The sequence below is a fragment of the Colossoma macropomum genome, unplaced genomic scaffold (genome assembly GCF_904425465.1).
Source record: "Colossoma macropomum unplaced genomic scaffold, Colossoma_macropomum, whole genome shotgun sequence".
In the NCBI taxonomy this organism is placed as follows: domain Eukaryota; kingdom Metazoa; phylum Chordata; class Actinopteri; order Characiformes; family Serrasalmidae; genus Colossoma; species Colossoma macropomum.
Window position 1 is genome coordinate 50,195,986 of NW_023494792.1, and position 16,190 is coordinate 50,212,175.

The 16,190-nt window shown below is 38.2% G+C and overlaps 1 protein-coding gene across 2 annotated transcripts in view; it reads right to left on the bottom strand.

The window, feature by feature from the left end:
* Positions 1-16,190, bottom strand: part of dock4b (dedicator of cytokinesis 4b) — a 164,103-nt gene that overhangs the window by 24,270 nt on the left and 123,643 nt on the right. For both annotated transcript variants that reach the window (XM_036577481.1, XM_036577483.1), the window contains 10 exons: positions 15,805-15,900; positions 12,606-12,666; positions 11,932-12,025; positions 11,692-11,840; positions 9,713-9,799; positions 8,851-8,955; positions 8,482-8,623; positions 2,202-2,368; positions 572-658; positions 99-275 (listed from right to left, as the gene is read on the bottom strand). In XM_036577481.1, coding sequence (XP_036433374.1) covers positions 99-275; positions 572-658; positions 2,202-2,368; positions 8,482-8,623; positions 8,851-8,955; positions 9,713-9,799; positions 11,692-11,840; positions 11,932-12,025; positions 12,606-12,666; positions 15,805-15,900 — 1,165 coding nt within the window. The remainder of the gene's footprint in view (positions 1-98; positions 276-571; positions 659-2,201; positions 2,369-8,481; positions 8,624-8,850; positions 8,956-9,712; positions 9,800-11,691; positions 11,841-11,931; positions 12,026-12,605; positions 12,667-15,804; positions 15,901-16,190) is intronic.

The window sequence follows — 16,190 nt, forward strand, 5'->3', positions numbered from 1 at the left end:
AGCAGTATCAATAAAACCTAAAAACAATATAACTCCTTAAAATTAATATTAAAACAATAAGGAAAGAGTCTAAGGGGTTAAGCTGAGTTCAGGTTCACCTCCTGGTAGCGAGCGAGACCTCCGTTCACGGCAGCGTCGATGACGCCGTTCAGGCACATGGTGAGCGGGTTGATGTTCTGCATCTGTCGCGTCTGGCACTGCGTGATCAGCGTACGCAGCTGCAGGTTCTTGTTCTCAATCACCTCGATGGCGTTCTCCAACGGGCTCACCTCCACCTGCACCACACCACAAAACTATTACTGACACAAAGCGCCAAGTCAGAACAAAAATTCATTAAACCTTTGTGTCACTAGACAATAGGGATTGAACAGGATATAAAAACATATCTTATATATATTTGATATGCTCACTTATGATAGGAAATTTGATATTATATAATGTGATAGGAAAAGTCCCATCCCTACCAGACAGTCAGATTTAAATATTTGTCTTGGATGTGATTACTGGCAAAAGAAACAGAAAGAGTAGTAATTAGAGAGAAACGGCTTTCGTCAGTGAGTGATTCCCTCACCAGCTCACGTTTCTCCACCTCGAACCAGCGGGAGATGCCCGGAAGACTCTGCACCAGGGTCAGCGTAGTCCTCTCCACCCACAGACTCTGCATGCCAAAAAACAAATGCACGTTTGTAAACAAGCAGCTTCCGCCCTCAAGCACTAGGCATTGTAAACAGCTCATAATACTGACAGTCTTACATGGACTTTCACTCAGAAATACAATCTCATTTGTTCCTGCGCATTCATCTCTCACTTGACAGCTGCAACTAGGTACCATTTTATTTATTGAATGCTGTTTGTCCTTAGCACATTGTACATTATGTCGCCATTTTGCACAAGTCATAGATGTGTTAGCAAGGCTCTGATGTATTTAGGGCCCAACTAATATTCAAGCTGGCCAATTAAATCAGCTGATATTAATGTTCATTGGATTAAGCAGTATCTGCAAAAATCTCTATCTTTGCGATTATACAATACAGAAACACGGTTCAAACATTTCCTGAAGCTGCCGAGTCTGCACTTTCGATTCCATCTTATCGTGAGATCGTACGTGACTCACATCCAGAGTTATGAGGCTATGAAGAGGGGCTGAGATACACATCATCTGCCTGTTCAAGTTGTAGTAGTATGTATCGCAGTGGCTCAGTGAGTTTGGGCTTCAAACTCTGCTGGGACCAGAGGACTCCTGGTTTAGTCACTCTGACTTTGTACCAGAGGTTGGCAGGTTCTACAATCTTTGCCCTTCCTCTCATCATTACCTTCGGGAAGGCACATAATATCAGGTTGTTCTAGGAGTGATACAACACGGCAGGCTTGAAAGACAGCAACACTGTTCAATATCTGTATTTTAAACACACTATTCTCTAAACTGGTTTATTATAAGCCTACTTTCAGTTTATTAAGTCTTTCTTCTTCACACATTAAATCTCATATCCATAAGTCTTGCTTTGGATGGCATTCTCAGCAGGGTTCCCGAGCTCGTTTTGGCTAATGCATATCCGACATGCCGGCTCAACAGGGAGATCTCGAAGAGAACTTTGGTTAGCGGAGATGAGATTCAAAAAAGGCTACTCTCTCCAATATAATCTTATCATCTAAATATCATCTCAGCTTAAGTTAGCTTCTTAATGAGATTTTTTGGACAATATTACTTCATGATAAGTGAGGCAGGGCAATACATACCTCAGTGTCTGGGAAAATGTAATATCGGGCAGGCTAAACTGTTTATTTCAAACCCTATACCCACTTGAGGCCGTGGGAAATCTAACCCCTGCGGTAGATATGATCCACGTCTTTGGATGTGATTTTCTGGGCTGGATATTGAGCGAGAGAGAGGAGGGAAATGATATTTGGAATGAGCTGGTCTCCTGGCCCCTAAAACTTTAATTAGCCTCACTGGGCTGAGAGTGAATAATGCAACACATGAGAGCACACCTGAGCTCTATACACACTTCCCTTCCCACACACATAAATGCACACTTACACACACACATACCGAGACTGATAGCATGAGTACCCAAGTCACACATATAGAGAGAGACAGAAATATTAGAAATAGAAAATGAGAAAAAACACTGGCAGAGAGGTTGAGACAAAGCCGACAGGCTAACAGCCAACAAAGAAGTCAATAATAGGTGCCAGTCTACCTTAAACTCATTCTCCTTGTCCTTGGTGCCCTTGTGGAAGGGCCGGTCATAGCGGAACCTCCAGATGTTGTTGACTTTGTAGAAGCTCTTGATGTTGTCCGGAACTCCATCTCTCTGCAGGACGTCCTGGCTGTCTGGGATCGGAGTCACTGCATATATCTGCAAATCTGAGGCACAACTAGTCAAGGAACGTTGCAGAGATTAACAAATATGAAAGCTGTGGTCTGAGACTGACAGTCAATACTTTCATATCTCTCAGTACTAATATTATTTATCTTATTTAATTTACACACAAATATGAAGGATAACAGTTCAGATTAAATAGGTTTATCAAATTGCTATGCAAGCAAGCCTTATGGCAGCTCTGTGCATGCAAGATTTACATTATCATGCAAAAGTTTGAAATTATAATAATGTTTTTCTTATTATTTTACTCAATTTGAACATTTCAATTATAATAATCAGACACTTTAGCATTTCAAGTATTCTGGAAGCATCATTACAATATAGCCACAAGCAGCAATCATAAGGGGCCAAGCATTACAGCACAAGTTATGCCACTTTGAACCACTTTGCACCATTAATGTTTTTAAACAAAGACATAATTATTTTATCTTGTGTTTAACTGACACAAGAGAACTCTACACACTACCTCTGTGTGACATGAGTACTGTGGCAGGGTGACTACTTCAGCCTGTACATGTTGGCCATTCATACACACAGCTTCTGCTTTGCTGAACGGTACAGCAGGCTACACTAAAAATTCTCAGGGATCAAAACAAACTTCAACACATACAGTCACATGTAAAAGTTTGGGTGTCCCTTGGTAATATTTTGTTGATTTTCTAAACGAACAAGTTAATACATCCTCAGCAGAGAACACACTTCTGCACATTTTAATGCTCAATTAATGTTCTTTATTATTTAATATTCAATTCATGTTATTTAGAATTTACAATGTGGCCTGCGCAAAAGTTATAGCTCACATTATATTTTGTGTTTTATTTGTTTTTTGTTTTTTTTTTGCTTTATTTTTTCCCAGTATGTTAAACTCCAGTATGTTAAAATTGGGCACTAAAATTTGTGGAAAATGCCATATTTAAGTCTGTTCCCTGCAGGGTGTGTGTCAACATATTTTCACTTAGAAAACCAACAAAACATGTAATATGACCAGGGGTGTTCAAACGTCTGCATTCTGCATTTGTGTATTTACATAAATAGTCTTGTGTTGCATATTTTGCTGTGCAAATAGTAAAGTAGATGTTTTGGAAAATGTGTGTAGATCAGAATGATTAACCAGTTTTAATAACATTGCTTAATAAAACTCATAAATTGCATAATTCTGGACGTTTTCGTCCTTATCTTGAAGATATAAAATATAATTTAGAATTAATAGAATTAATTTTTTGGAGTGGACACATAGCAGGTTTTCTCTGATGTATGAGCAGAGAGTGAATGAGGAGTAGGAAATAAAAAATCTGGAGCAAAGTTGGAGTGAAGCAATTTCATAACAGTTTGATCAAAAAAAAGCATTTTAGAAACAATTACTAACTGCTGAAAGACAAGGAGGTTTATGAAAACACACTATAAACATAAGAGATCATTTTTTTTTAAATATGAGTAGTGCCCTCCAGTAACCCATCCATCTGAAATTTCAAAGGATACAGTCCATATGTGATCATGTCATTCAAGTTTAATAAGGACTGGCCAACCCTTAGCCTGACAAATGTGTGTTGAATGCAGTCTGGCCATTTTTTTCTAATTATCAAAACGCTTTTACAAGATACTCCCATGCAGAGTGCGGATGTCCATATTGTAGAGCTCTCTCCTGATGAACATATGCCAAAACTGTCAGGCTACCTTCTGTTATCTAGAATTTACTACTCTTTCTGGGAAGCAGTTCATCATAGCAAAAGTTAGCCTGTCATTTCACTAGAAGTTAGCGCTTTGGGTCAGCCATAACTCGGTAAAGCTGTTAGACCTCCAGCGCTTATTTCCAAGACCTAGTGTACTTAAACAGAAGTTTGGGAATAAATCACTCTGGCCTGCAAGTTTGCTTACAAAGTCCCGCTAATACAACTACACAAAAATGAACTGCTTAGTGGTCAATTTAACCTAACCAACACCAATAAGTAAACTTAAAAAACTTTAACTAAAAGCTGACAGGCTGCAGTACATCTTGCAAGCATGTGTTTGTTAACCAAATGATATTATGTGAAGTGAGAATACTGGTGGGGGGTACAGGCAAATGTGAATTATAACATTAGTGTATTAGAATTACTATGCTTATATATAAAAGGGAATTATACCTCTATATTTTATGTCTCAAAATTTCTGCATAATGGTGATAGGAACCAGACGTCTGAAGTGTTTAATGCCTCTAAAACTACATCAGACAACACCATTGTTACATGAAATCAGTACAAAATGTTACTTAATGCCTGAGACATTGTTTTGCATAGGTTTGTGATAAGATTTGGTCTGAAATTTACTTTTTAAAAATGCATTCATGGAGAAGAGGTACATGCAAAGCATTGTAAGGTAAAACATTTTAAAAAAAGACAGTCTATCTTTTTGTATTCTCAAAATAACTCTTAAAAACACTAACATGTATGTTTCAAAATTAACCAGAATTTTAAACGTCTGTTACTGCAGAAAAAAAAAAAAGTGTGTTAATAATGTATTAATAGTCAGGCTGAAGCCCACCTGCTTGTGCACTCTGCTGCCATGATAGTATCTACAATTGATGCCTTAACATCAAAATACAGTCTTAACTTCTGTCACTCGTATATCGTTTAAGAGTCGTTTGTTTTGGAGTTTATGAATAGTTTCATTAAGTTATTGCATTTGGCTAGTATGACCTTTTTTATCAAAGAATGCAGCATTGAGGGCAACATGCAGGTCAAGTTGAGCACAGTCATAGCCAGGTTGAGCTCAGTCATGTGGCTCTAGGCCCCTTTTACCCCTGCGCCAGACTTGTGTGCCTGAGAGCGACCATTACTGACGCAGTGCTGGTGTACACCTCCTATAGCAAAGAGTCGCTTTCATCAGACAACAATACCCAGATAAGTACCGCTACACTCACATATTTGAGATGATTCATGAAACTTGCCATGCTTCCATGGTATACCTGCTACTTGTGCATATTTACACTGAGCATTTTTACCTCACTGTCTAATAATATAAAGTGATGCCATTATTTTTTAGACAGCTTATAGCTTAAAGGGCAGTCAGTTATAAGTACAAAATGAGTTTTGAACTGTGACCAATTGGGTAGAATGATCTATATACATTTAGAACACACATGTATGTTCAAAATCAGTGAGTATATTTTTGGATAATAAATAAAATATAAAATAGCTATATTTGTGTTGTGGATATTGTGAGCCCTGGTCACTATCATAACCACTAAAAAGAAATCTGAATTGCTTAGTTGTTCCACATTACACCATTTCACATCCAAACAATCCAAATGACCCTGTTTATATCTTAATGACCAAGTTATGCAGAAATTTTGGAGAAATTCCCCTTTAAAGTCTTTCCTTATAATATATGCACAGGCTAGCTAAACATAAGTAAGTGAATGAGAGTCAGTGACTGAGAGAGCGTTTCAAATGGCATACTAACTCACACAGACCATGAGCTTTCCAAACACTCACTCATACACACAAAACCTAACCATAATGCAACTTTTATGACTTCACAAATAGCTCATCTTCACCCAAACGCAAAGTGTGTGTGCATGCACCTACTTCCTAACACAAACACACACCCACTTCACACTGAAACGCTTGCACTTGACTGTCCTCTCCCCTCCCACGTACTGACAAAGCAGCCTATTCTCTGTTCACACACAGCATATGTACGCACATCCGGCAGGCTGTAGATCACAGCCCAGATCAACAAGGACTCATCAGTACAGAAATATGAATAGAGCATGGCAGCGATCCAGGAAGGGCACTGATTAATTGCTTGCAAGGATAACAAAGCGCTATGCTAATGCAGTTTGACCGCTCCTGTCTGTTCTAATTGCACTCGGGAGAAAGTCCCATATTCGGCACTCTTCAACCTTCCACATATCCGTCCCGTCAAGTGAGCCTGCGTCTGCGCCCTGGAGTTTACCAGAGCCAAGCCCAGTCAGAGTGGGACAGGATCGATTTTCTGCCAGTGGACAGATGTATATTTACAGCGGGGTACTACGGTCTTGTGCTTGTTAAAAACAAAAACACTCCTCCACCCCTCATTAGAGATGCTGCTCAGTCTAGTGCAGAACAAGCTAGAAAAGCACTAGGGATGCGAGAGATACATGCAGAGATAGCAGTGATTCTACATCAGGTATCAATATCACGACAATATCAATAAAAATGCTGCATCAGATATTAACAGAAAAAATGAACTAATTTAATTCAATCTTGTAACAAATCTGTCTTGAATGTCACTCTCACACTGTGTGATGTGTTGTTAGCTGTGTATTTCTTCCTGTGGGCTAGTAGAGCATTTGAGTAGTTAAGTGAAGTGCTTCAGTTAAAACAGCTCATTTTAAATCTTAGCAGTTTCTAAAGGAAGGTAATCAAATCAGTATCAGCCCATAATCAATGGTGTAATTTTGATATTTGGAAAAAAAATGCAGTACAATGTATCTAATAATATAGTATTGCAAATATAGTATTGAAAACAGTATCAATACACAAGTGGCAATATTTTATTCAATTAATAATATTTCAAAATTATTGTTTTAAGCCCACTCGTGGACTAATTAGATATCAAAATCTATTGCTTTCGACAAGTTGGTGCTGGGAAGTCTTTTTTTTGGATGTGTAGTCTGCAGTAAAATAATAAATCTTAATTTACTGCAATATGTCCTATCAGAGCACATCACAATTCATTAAGAGTCATAACAGAATCATATTGCGGCTCAAGTATCCTCATAATATTGTACTGTGGGGCCTCTCTTGATTCCCACCCCTGAAAAGCACAAGATGGTGAGGAGAAGTTTTTTGGAGGCATAATTTAAACTGTTACATTTAAATGTAACAATTCAAAATATATCGTTATATACCAATACCAGAGATACTTAGAAGCTGATTTATGCAAGTTCGAGTCGAGTCTTGAATCTTTAGTAAAGAATTTTAGTTAAGTCTTGTTATCACATGCAGGAACAGCATGGTACAAAAGTAGCTCCCTACTAAAATCCGCCAGGTTCGATACGGCTTCAAATAACTTTCATTACAGAAAAGGCTTCGATGTGAAGGCATCAACTAAAGTGCTACACACAGTAAACGGGTGTTTAAAGGAAAGAGGCAAAACCAGTTGAAACAGTTAGTCTGTAGTTTATACAATGCATATGCTAGCTAGCTAGTGCAACAGCTAGACTTGCTGAAGTATTATTGAGTTTTAAAGGAATAAACTTGATGAACTGACAACTTCAGCTAAATTGGTGGCTGCACTAGTTAGCACACTTGCTATCCTAACTACATTCAGGCAACCATTTCAAGTTGTTTTGCTTCTTTCCTTTAAACAACGTGTTTACTGCAGGTAGTGCTTCAGTTCTCTCAAGCAGGCTGTAGGATTTCTCTAATGAATGACTAGCTTGAAGCTGTATCAAACCCTGATGCCACTGCGAGCTGTGGGACAATGGGAGTGCAGTGATGACTGAGCATGACCTTAGCAAAACTGACAGGCAAAGTCACACAAGTAAGGTCTGTTTATGTTTTTTCTTAGACTGAAACTTCACAAGTCGTAAGTATGAAGTCGGACCAAGTCGCAAGCCATTTAATGGTGAGTCTGAGTGGGGAGTCATTTCAGGGCAAGCCTGAGATGAATCACAAATCATTTAATTGCAAGGCTGAGTCAAGTCGGCAGTCATTTAAGGGCAAGTCTGAGTCGAGTCACAAATCAGTCAGCATATGATTTGAGTGTGACTCTGCACAATACTTTTGTATTGTTGGAAATGTATTGTGACTCAAGAATCATTCTAACATGATATACTGAAAAGCACAAGACGGCACTGAGAAGTCTCTTTTAGGGGCGCAATTTGCAAAATCTATTATATCAAAATACTTATCACAAATTTTTAAACATCATAACAGAGCCGTATTGTGGATCAAGTCCATGATAATACTGTACTGCAGAGCCTCTAGTGATCTCATAGAAAGCACAAGATGACTAGTGCCTGTGTGTAGTATGTCTGGTCTGATGGGTCATAATAGAGATAACATACAATACAGGATGTGGTAATTATGATGCATATAAGTGTAAAAATATGCAACAGAGAGGATACACTGGGCCTCGGCCTGGTAGATGGTCTGGTCTGGCTGGTTGGCGTGTTGCATGGCAATGGCATGAGGGAATTCATTGAGCATGCGCTGCTGGAAGGCCTCCAAACGCTCGTAGTCATGACCACGACACACAAACTCCTTATTCTGCAAAGCCCACATACACACACACACACACACACACACACACAGAGACATAGGTACACACTTTAATCAAGCATAGACTGTGGCTTACAGTGCCATCAAGTGGACTCCAAAGAAACAGAGGACCAAACTATTCACTGTCATATGTAGTAAAATAATGGGTTACGATTAGGTGGCCTGAACTCCATCTGACCTTTTCCATTCTAGGTGTTAAGAGGACTGCCACTTACCCTTAAAAAGAAAGGAAACTTTTTTCCATAGAAGCCCACTCTGAAGAACTCTGGCTCCAATCTCTGCTGGTCCATTATTTTATCATACAGCGAGGCCTCCATCATCTGCACATTTGAGTTATTTCAGAGATTTTACTAGCACGTATCAGTGACATTATATTGTGTGGATGAATTGCATTAACAAAAACACAATCTGAATTAGGGCTGTCTCGATTTTTGAGTATTTTTTTAAACTACATTACTCAAATACATCTTATTCTTCTCTTGATGATCTTTAATGATAACTTGGCAGTTTCATGATGATAATATATATTTTTGCTTCTTCAACTGGTCTTTTTTGTCCGATTTAGACTAGCAGTAGGCAATATGGCAAAAATGTAATATCACAATACTTCAGGATAAACAATACACATCACAACAGTTAGCATTTGTGTCATTTGATAAGCTGAAACACACTAAATCCAGCTAAACATGACTAAATAGGTTCTCTTTGTAATGAAACATGCAGTTGTTCAACGTTCTTTAAGTACTGAAAATGTCCATGATATGCTCAGAAAAGCATACTGTGACATAATTTGATGTGATTTATCAGAATAATGAATATCATCATACTGCCCATCCCTAATTTACATGCTTTTATTTGCCACACCGTATTTTTAACTGTTTTAATGAAGTATCCTAATATCCTTTTCCAGTAAAGTATTTTGGAATCTTTGAAAGGCTGTACATAGTTTGCTATTGTTTACAGAAGCCCTTTTATTGCCTAAAAACTAAATAAATAACTGGCATATTACTCAAATAATAATCTATAGTAACAGCCCTAATTTGCATATGAAACATAGTAATACTTAAAGATTCCTACCCTCATTTTGCTCAGGTTCCTGTAATCATAATATGATTCATACTGGTCAGCCAGCTCTCTACAAAGGAGGATGCCGTTCTCCCAGCACTGTAGAAGAAAACAGAAGGTATGTCATCTCTCAGCACATTAGCTGCAGTTATGTAGCTTCCACTGGGGGGCAGCAGATGATCACCAATTCAATTTGTACAGAGCCGTGGAAACGCTTCCAGAGTGTGTAGCATGCTTTGCCGTGATGCTAATTAAGTGGAAGGTTTTCTACCCTGCTGCTTCCTAATCCCCCGGCAATGGCACTCACAGATGTCTCCAGACGAAAATACACCAGGCTATGGAATCAGTGAGGGTTTTTTCACCTTCATTCAAGGAGCCGATGAGCATGTTGATTATGTAAATTCTGTTTTGTTTTGATGAATAACTAATGGAAAGACGATTTCCAACTGAGATTTTGATCACTTGATGCTGGAGTCTATGTTTCCATTCAACAAGGGAATAAAAAAATATCAACCTGGGAATGTAGAAAACAGAGAAGGTATGAAAGGAAGAAAGAAAAATGAAATGGTACATTGTAAAACTACATCTATGTGTGCACTGCAGAACGCATTTAATTTTAGATAATATTTGTCAGAACCCAACAGAACCTGATTATTGATATCACATTTGGGATTCTGACAGCCTGTCTCATGCCAGTTTCATACCCTTTGGACTGCATTTACTGTCACTTTAGTTTTTTCCCCCTATTTTTATTGCCTTGAACAGTTTTTGATTTGGTATCCATGAAGCCAGTATGAAAGCAAAGCATGGTGAAAAGTTTCTCCAGACTAAAAACTTTTAAGATGTGGTTTCAAGGCACTGACTAATGATTACAGTTATCAAAGTGGAATTTAAACTTAAAGTAGACAAATTTTGCTCTTTTTTAAATAAAATACAGGTCCCTGTGCTCTTTTTCAATTGTGTAGGTTATAAAACAAACTACGTTGTTCGACTTTATACGTTTGTTTACGCCAAGAACCAGACAGTCACTAAATCATGAGCATTTGCCAGCCAAGTACGCCATTACACAGCAATCCTTAATGTAGAGTGCTTTGTAAGTAACTTTTATCTGTTCTGCCAAGACAATGGTAAATAAATTCCACTAGCCTGGCAAAGGGGAACTCAATGTTATGTTATGATCGAGCTAACACTGGCTAATATGTGCATTTCATAGTAGCTCTCTAGATTCAATGTAGACATCTGTAGCACGTAACAGATATTCAAGTGACAGTTTCTTTATTTGGATGTTGACTCGGTAAAGATTTAAACTCAAAGCCTGTCTTTGAATGTTATTCAAGTCTGTTAGCTTAGCCATATGCCCAAGCTAAACTAGTGAAGCCAGAATATAGTCCAATTATCCCACAGAGATCCTGTTAATACCAGTGAAAATGAGCGTTATTGCTATTTTACACTCTCTTCATTAGAGATGTCAGTTATGTCAGTGTCAGATACAGTCACTCTACTTACTATCTGGAACCGACCAGTGAACCTACTACTATTTAATAACACAGATATTGTGAAAAATTAGTGGAATTCCCCTTTAACAGACTCTATCATTAAAGAAATTGAAATGTTATCTCTATTTGGTGGTGGTTGGGTTTAGACAGAATTTTGTCCGGCTGTGGTTGAGCTAGACTTTTAATCCTGCTGTGGGTCAAAATTTTCAACAATGTTCTGGGGCTATATTCACCTTTGGACCAAAATTTAGGCCTGAAATAGAGCTTTAATGTAGACGAATTAACACTTGTGTTCTTATTACACAACATGTGTCAGGCCTGACTCAAAATTAAAACATCGACGACTCAACAAGAGAATGGTTAATTAACACCTAAAACGTGCTAATTAACAAAAAATTATACACTTAATTAACACATCTTTTTTGAGAGAGAAGAGAGATCAAAAAAAGAAAAAAGGGAGACAGAGTGTAAGTGAGATATGGCATGGGCTGGGACCTTTCCGCGGTCGAAGTTCTGGATGATGGTCAGGTGCAGGTACTCCTTCCTCTGCCACTCGCTCTGCATGGGGTAATTCAGGAACTCCCTCAGCGGCCTCTCTGACCACTCCAACAGCTCATCATACAACAGCAGGGTGTAAGAGGCCTCTGCACAAATACATGCATACAATGAGTCACAAAAACCCATCCACCCTTGTTCCCTTTTTCTTTATGGAGCATCATCATTCTCTCCCATTACCTGTGAAGTTCTGTGCTTTCATGTGCAGATCATACAGCTTGTGAATGTAACGGATGTACATCTCCTCTTTATTCAGCTCCGTTTTATAGAAGTTCTGCACAGTGAGCAAGAGAGAGAGAAAGAGAGACAGAGTGAGACAAAGACAGAAAGAAAGGTAGAGAGAGAGAGGCAGAAAGGTTGAGAGAGAGGCCAAGGACCTTAAGTGTTTTTCTGCACAAAATTAATGGGGCCAGAGCTGTCCGCCCACACAGCCAGGTGCTTGTGGGTTCTTGTTTTGCTGGTTGCTATGGATTCTTGTATGAGGTGAACTAAGAACAAGAAGCAAAAGAGCTCAGAACACTGGGAAAAAAACTCTAGCGCTGACGTGCGAGCAATAGAGCCATCACTGTCGGAAAAGCTTTTTCTACTCGACACTCTGAGAAGCTGAAGAATTAACAGTCCTGACCAGTGCTGTACTGAAATCTTGAAGTAAATCTGCCCTTTTACATGGCTGAGGAGATGCTGGACCAGAGTCTAACAAAAACAGATTTACCACTGTGACCTGCTGGTCTTAGGGTCCTTTTGTGTGTAATAACCTTCTTTAACACAAAAATAAACACCAAACTGCTGCAAGCCCATCTGAGCAGGCAGGTGAGGTATTTGAGCTGTTGTTGAATGTGCAGAATGAAGCTCACCAGGAGACTGACAGTGCAGCCAATCTTCTTTCCATCCACTTCCCCAAGCTTCATACAGTCCCTGGAAAACACATAGTAAACTACTGCATTACACTTTTTTGCTGTGGACATTTGTGTATATTACAATATGGAGCATTCAGACGTTAGATATTTAGAGATTGATCTATGCTCAGAAATAAAGGTATGAAACTGTCACTGGGGCAGTGCCCCTCATCACTGGGGTGGTACCCTCAACGGTACATCTCAGTACCTTTAGTCAGGGAACACACCTGTACCACAATCTACTGAAAATATATTTTCTAAGTTGTATTGACTCCACACACCCCGTCTCGTCTCCAGCCTTTTATTTTATTGTTCTGTTTTAAAATATTAGGTTATGGCAAGATACAAATATGTCTTTTTCACCTGGGAGAAACATATTTAAGGTACACATTTGGACCTTAAAACCACTGATGTACCTTTGAGGGTACATTTACATTGTTTGTACCTTGATGAACGAAAATGTACCTGCACAGAACCTTTATTTCTAACAGTGTATTTAAACCCAAGGCAATAATCAAGAAAGATATATTGTTATATATATTTAACAATTATGTTTTGTGAAACTCATTAGAAGTTGCAGATTAAGAGAATACCACTTGTTCTTACATTTTTTTATAAAACAAAATAAAAGAAATTCTTTAATACATTTTTTTTGTAGAATAATAATTTTTCATAGCTTATTTCTTAATTATGTAGTTAAGACAACATGCACATTCAAGGAGATTTTCTTTTTTAAGACACCTTTGTGAATTGGAGCAGATGAACCATATTATAATGGATCGGACACTGGCTGTATTTAGCCTGATCCAGCTATGATGCAACCAGAAACACATATAAAATATACTCTCCCCATGTTTTTCACTCATGACAAGTTGAAAACAAAATTATTGCAGAAACATTATGCTTTACTAGCTGCTGTGCCACTTCAGGTTTTAAACTGCCATTAGCACCTCAGGCAGTCCTGGGATTTGAACCCTCAACCTTCCGATTGCTGGCGCACCTCGCCCAACTAGAGCTGAGAACAGTCCACCAAACAAAATAAATCTAGGCAGTAGTGTCCTGTGGCCAGCAACTAACCACTAACGAAGGACTACAGGATGACTAACACAAATTGTGCAGCAACAGATCAGCTACTGTCTCTGGCTCTACAGCTACAAAGTGGACCAACAAGGTAGGAGTGTCTAACAGAGTAGACAGTAAGTGGACACTGATCTGATAGTTGCTACTGTAAGTTACAGGTGTGCATATGGTGTTTGATACGAAATATAAACACAACCATTATGGTTTAGTTACCATCATTGACTGTCTTCCATTCTATGTTCACGGGCTTCGGGAGAAACAAAACTTTTCAGTTGCTGGTCACTTTAGCTTTGCATATGAGGGGGAGGGACAGTCCATTACACATATGGGCAATTTTGTACTTGTGATAATTACAGATAATGTTCAATTGAACATATACACACATAATACACAGATATAAAAGGCAGAAGCATAACGTAAACAGTTAGAGTCAGATTTTAATTGGAAGTGCTTATAGTGAACACTCCTTTCTTATGTGGTATGGTCCATACAATTGACAGGCGGTTGATGCTATTCTATTCAACAATGGCCATGAATCTAAGCCAAATTTCATGTCTCCGATTTGGGCATATTTTCGCTTTGAGCTGGGGCAGCCAGCAAATTTGAACAAGACAACATGCTGCATTTGTAGGAAAAAAGTATCCATCTCGCAAGGAAGTATGTCTAATCTAAACTGCCAGTAAACTGCCAAACTGCCAAGCTGCAGGGATACATTGCTTTTTCACTGCAGTAAGGAAAAATCCATACCAGCACAGTCCTACTCGTACCAGTGCAACTCACTCTAACATACCACTGCAGTGCTGAGAATGATTAAGCACTCAAATAATACTTGCTCTATGTTGGTCCTGTCGAGGTCCAGACTACTGAAGAACAGAATAAACAGGGGGCTAACAAAGCATACAGAGAAACAGATGGACTACAGTCTGTAACTGTTGAACTACAAAGTGCACCTATATGGTAATTTGAGCTGCTAAAATAGACAGTGTAGTGTAGATACAATGACTGTATTAAGTGTAGATACAAGGTAGGGGTATATGAAGTGCCCAGTGATTGTAAATTCATGTATATCACTATGCATGTACCAAAAATGAAATGATTTCACTTCAGATATTAGTAGTCAAATCATCTAGCCAATCAAATTCAATCATAAGCCTGTTTTCAACATATTATAAAATGGTCATTAGAAAAGTATGCCAAAAAAGACATATTAGTCAAGAATGTCATACTGCACATACTTAATCCTTTATGGCGATTTAAAAATTGGCTATTTTTGCCGTTTTAGCTACTCTTTTTTTGGCTAATAACTAGATTTCTGAATGTTGGTGCTGCAATTATTATATGTAAATAATATGATCTAACAAAGATTTTTATTCAGTTTGTGTCTCTGATCCAAGTTCTTTTCTGAATGACTTTGTGCACTCAGAAAAAAATACATTATGCACTGAATAATAAAGGAGGTATTGTACATATTTTATATACTGATAGAAGACACAACAGCACACAGAAGACTCAAGTTGCTTTTTTTTGGTCCAGTACAGGGCCTGTCAGGTTCATGTGGTTAAAATAAAGTCATTTTAATGAAGTATTATTTGGTAGCTTTACATATTTTACTTAAATTATGTGGCTGTTTTATGTATGAAAACACATAGATCAGAATGAACTGGTATTGGCTGACATTCACCATTAAAGTACTTGGATCAGATGGGGGACAAAAAACTGTTTTTTAAATTTGCAAAAATTAACTATTTTAGTAGGAACATGAAAAAAAAATGGTTAATATAAAAGGTAAATAAAAATTGGCAAAAATATATTAACAAAATAAGATACTAAAGCATTAAAATAACTGACATCCAATCAGCGTCTTACTCTACAGTGTATGCAATTACTGCTCACTGGGTGTTGTTTACAAGCTCTCAGTTATTGGTCTAAATCTATCTCTGTTTCTGTCTTACAGCTGTTGAGTGTTCTAGAAGTACTGACTAAACCATCGATAAACTCGTACTGTGGCGCAATCATGATAACATTATATATTGTTTCTCACTGTGTTTATCAGAGATAATGTGTGAGTGCATCTCACCTGTAGTCGAGCAGCCTCTCCATCAGGCGCGTTACAGTAGCAATGAGTGAGATTCCGCTCTCTCTCCATGTCTCTCTCTCTATCTTCTTTAGAAGACTAAACCAATAAACAGACACACACAGAGCAGAGAGGGTCATTCATAAACTCTCATTTCTTGCACAATACAAACACTCCCATTGTCTTCCCTTCATTATCCCTACAGACACACACACACGCCTACCCACATGAATAGTGTGCTTACCTAGGATACGGACCAAACAGAGGAATACTACTCCAGGAAAGCAGAGACGAAATAAAGTCATATTAATAGATTAATGTCAGCATCACTCACTCACAAGAGTTAGTAAATGGTTAGTACTGTTAGTGTAGAAAACAGAGAGAAAGAA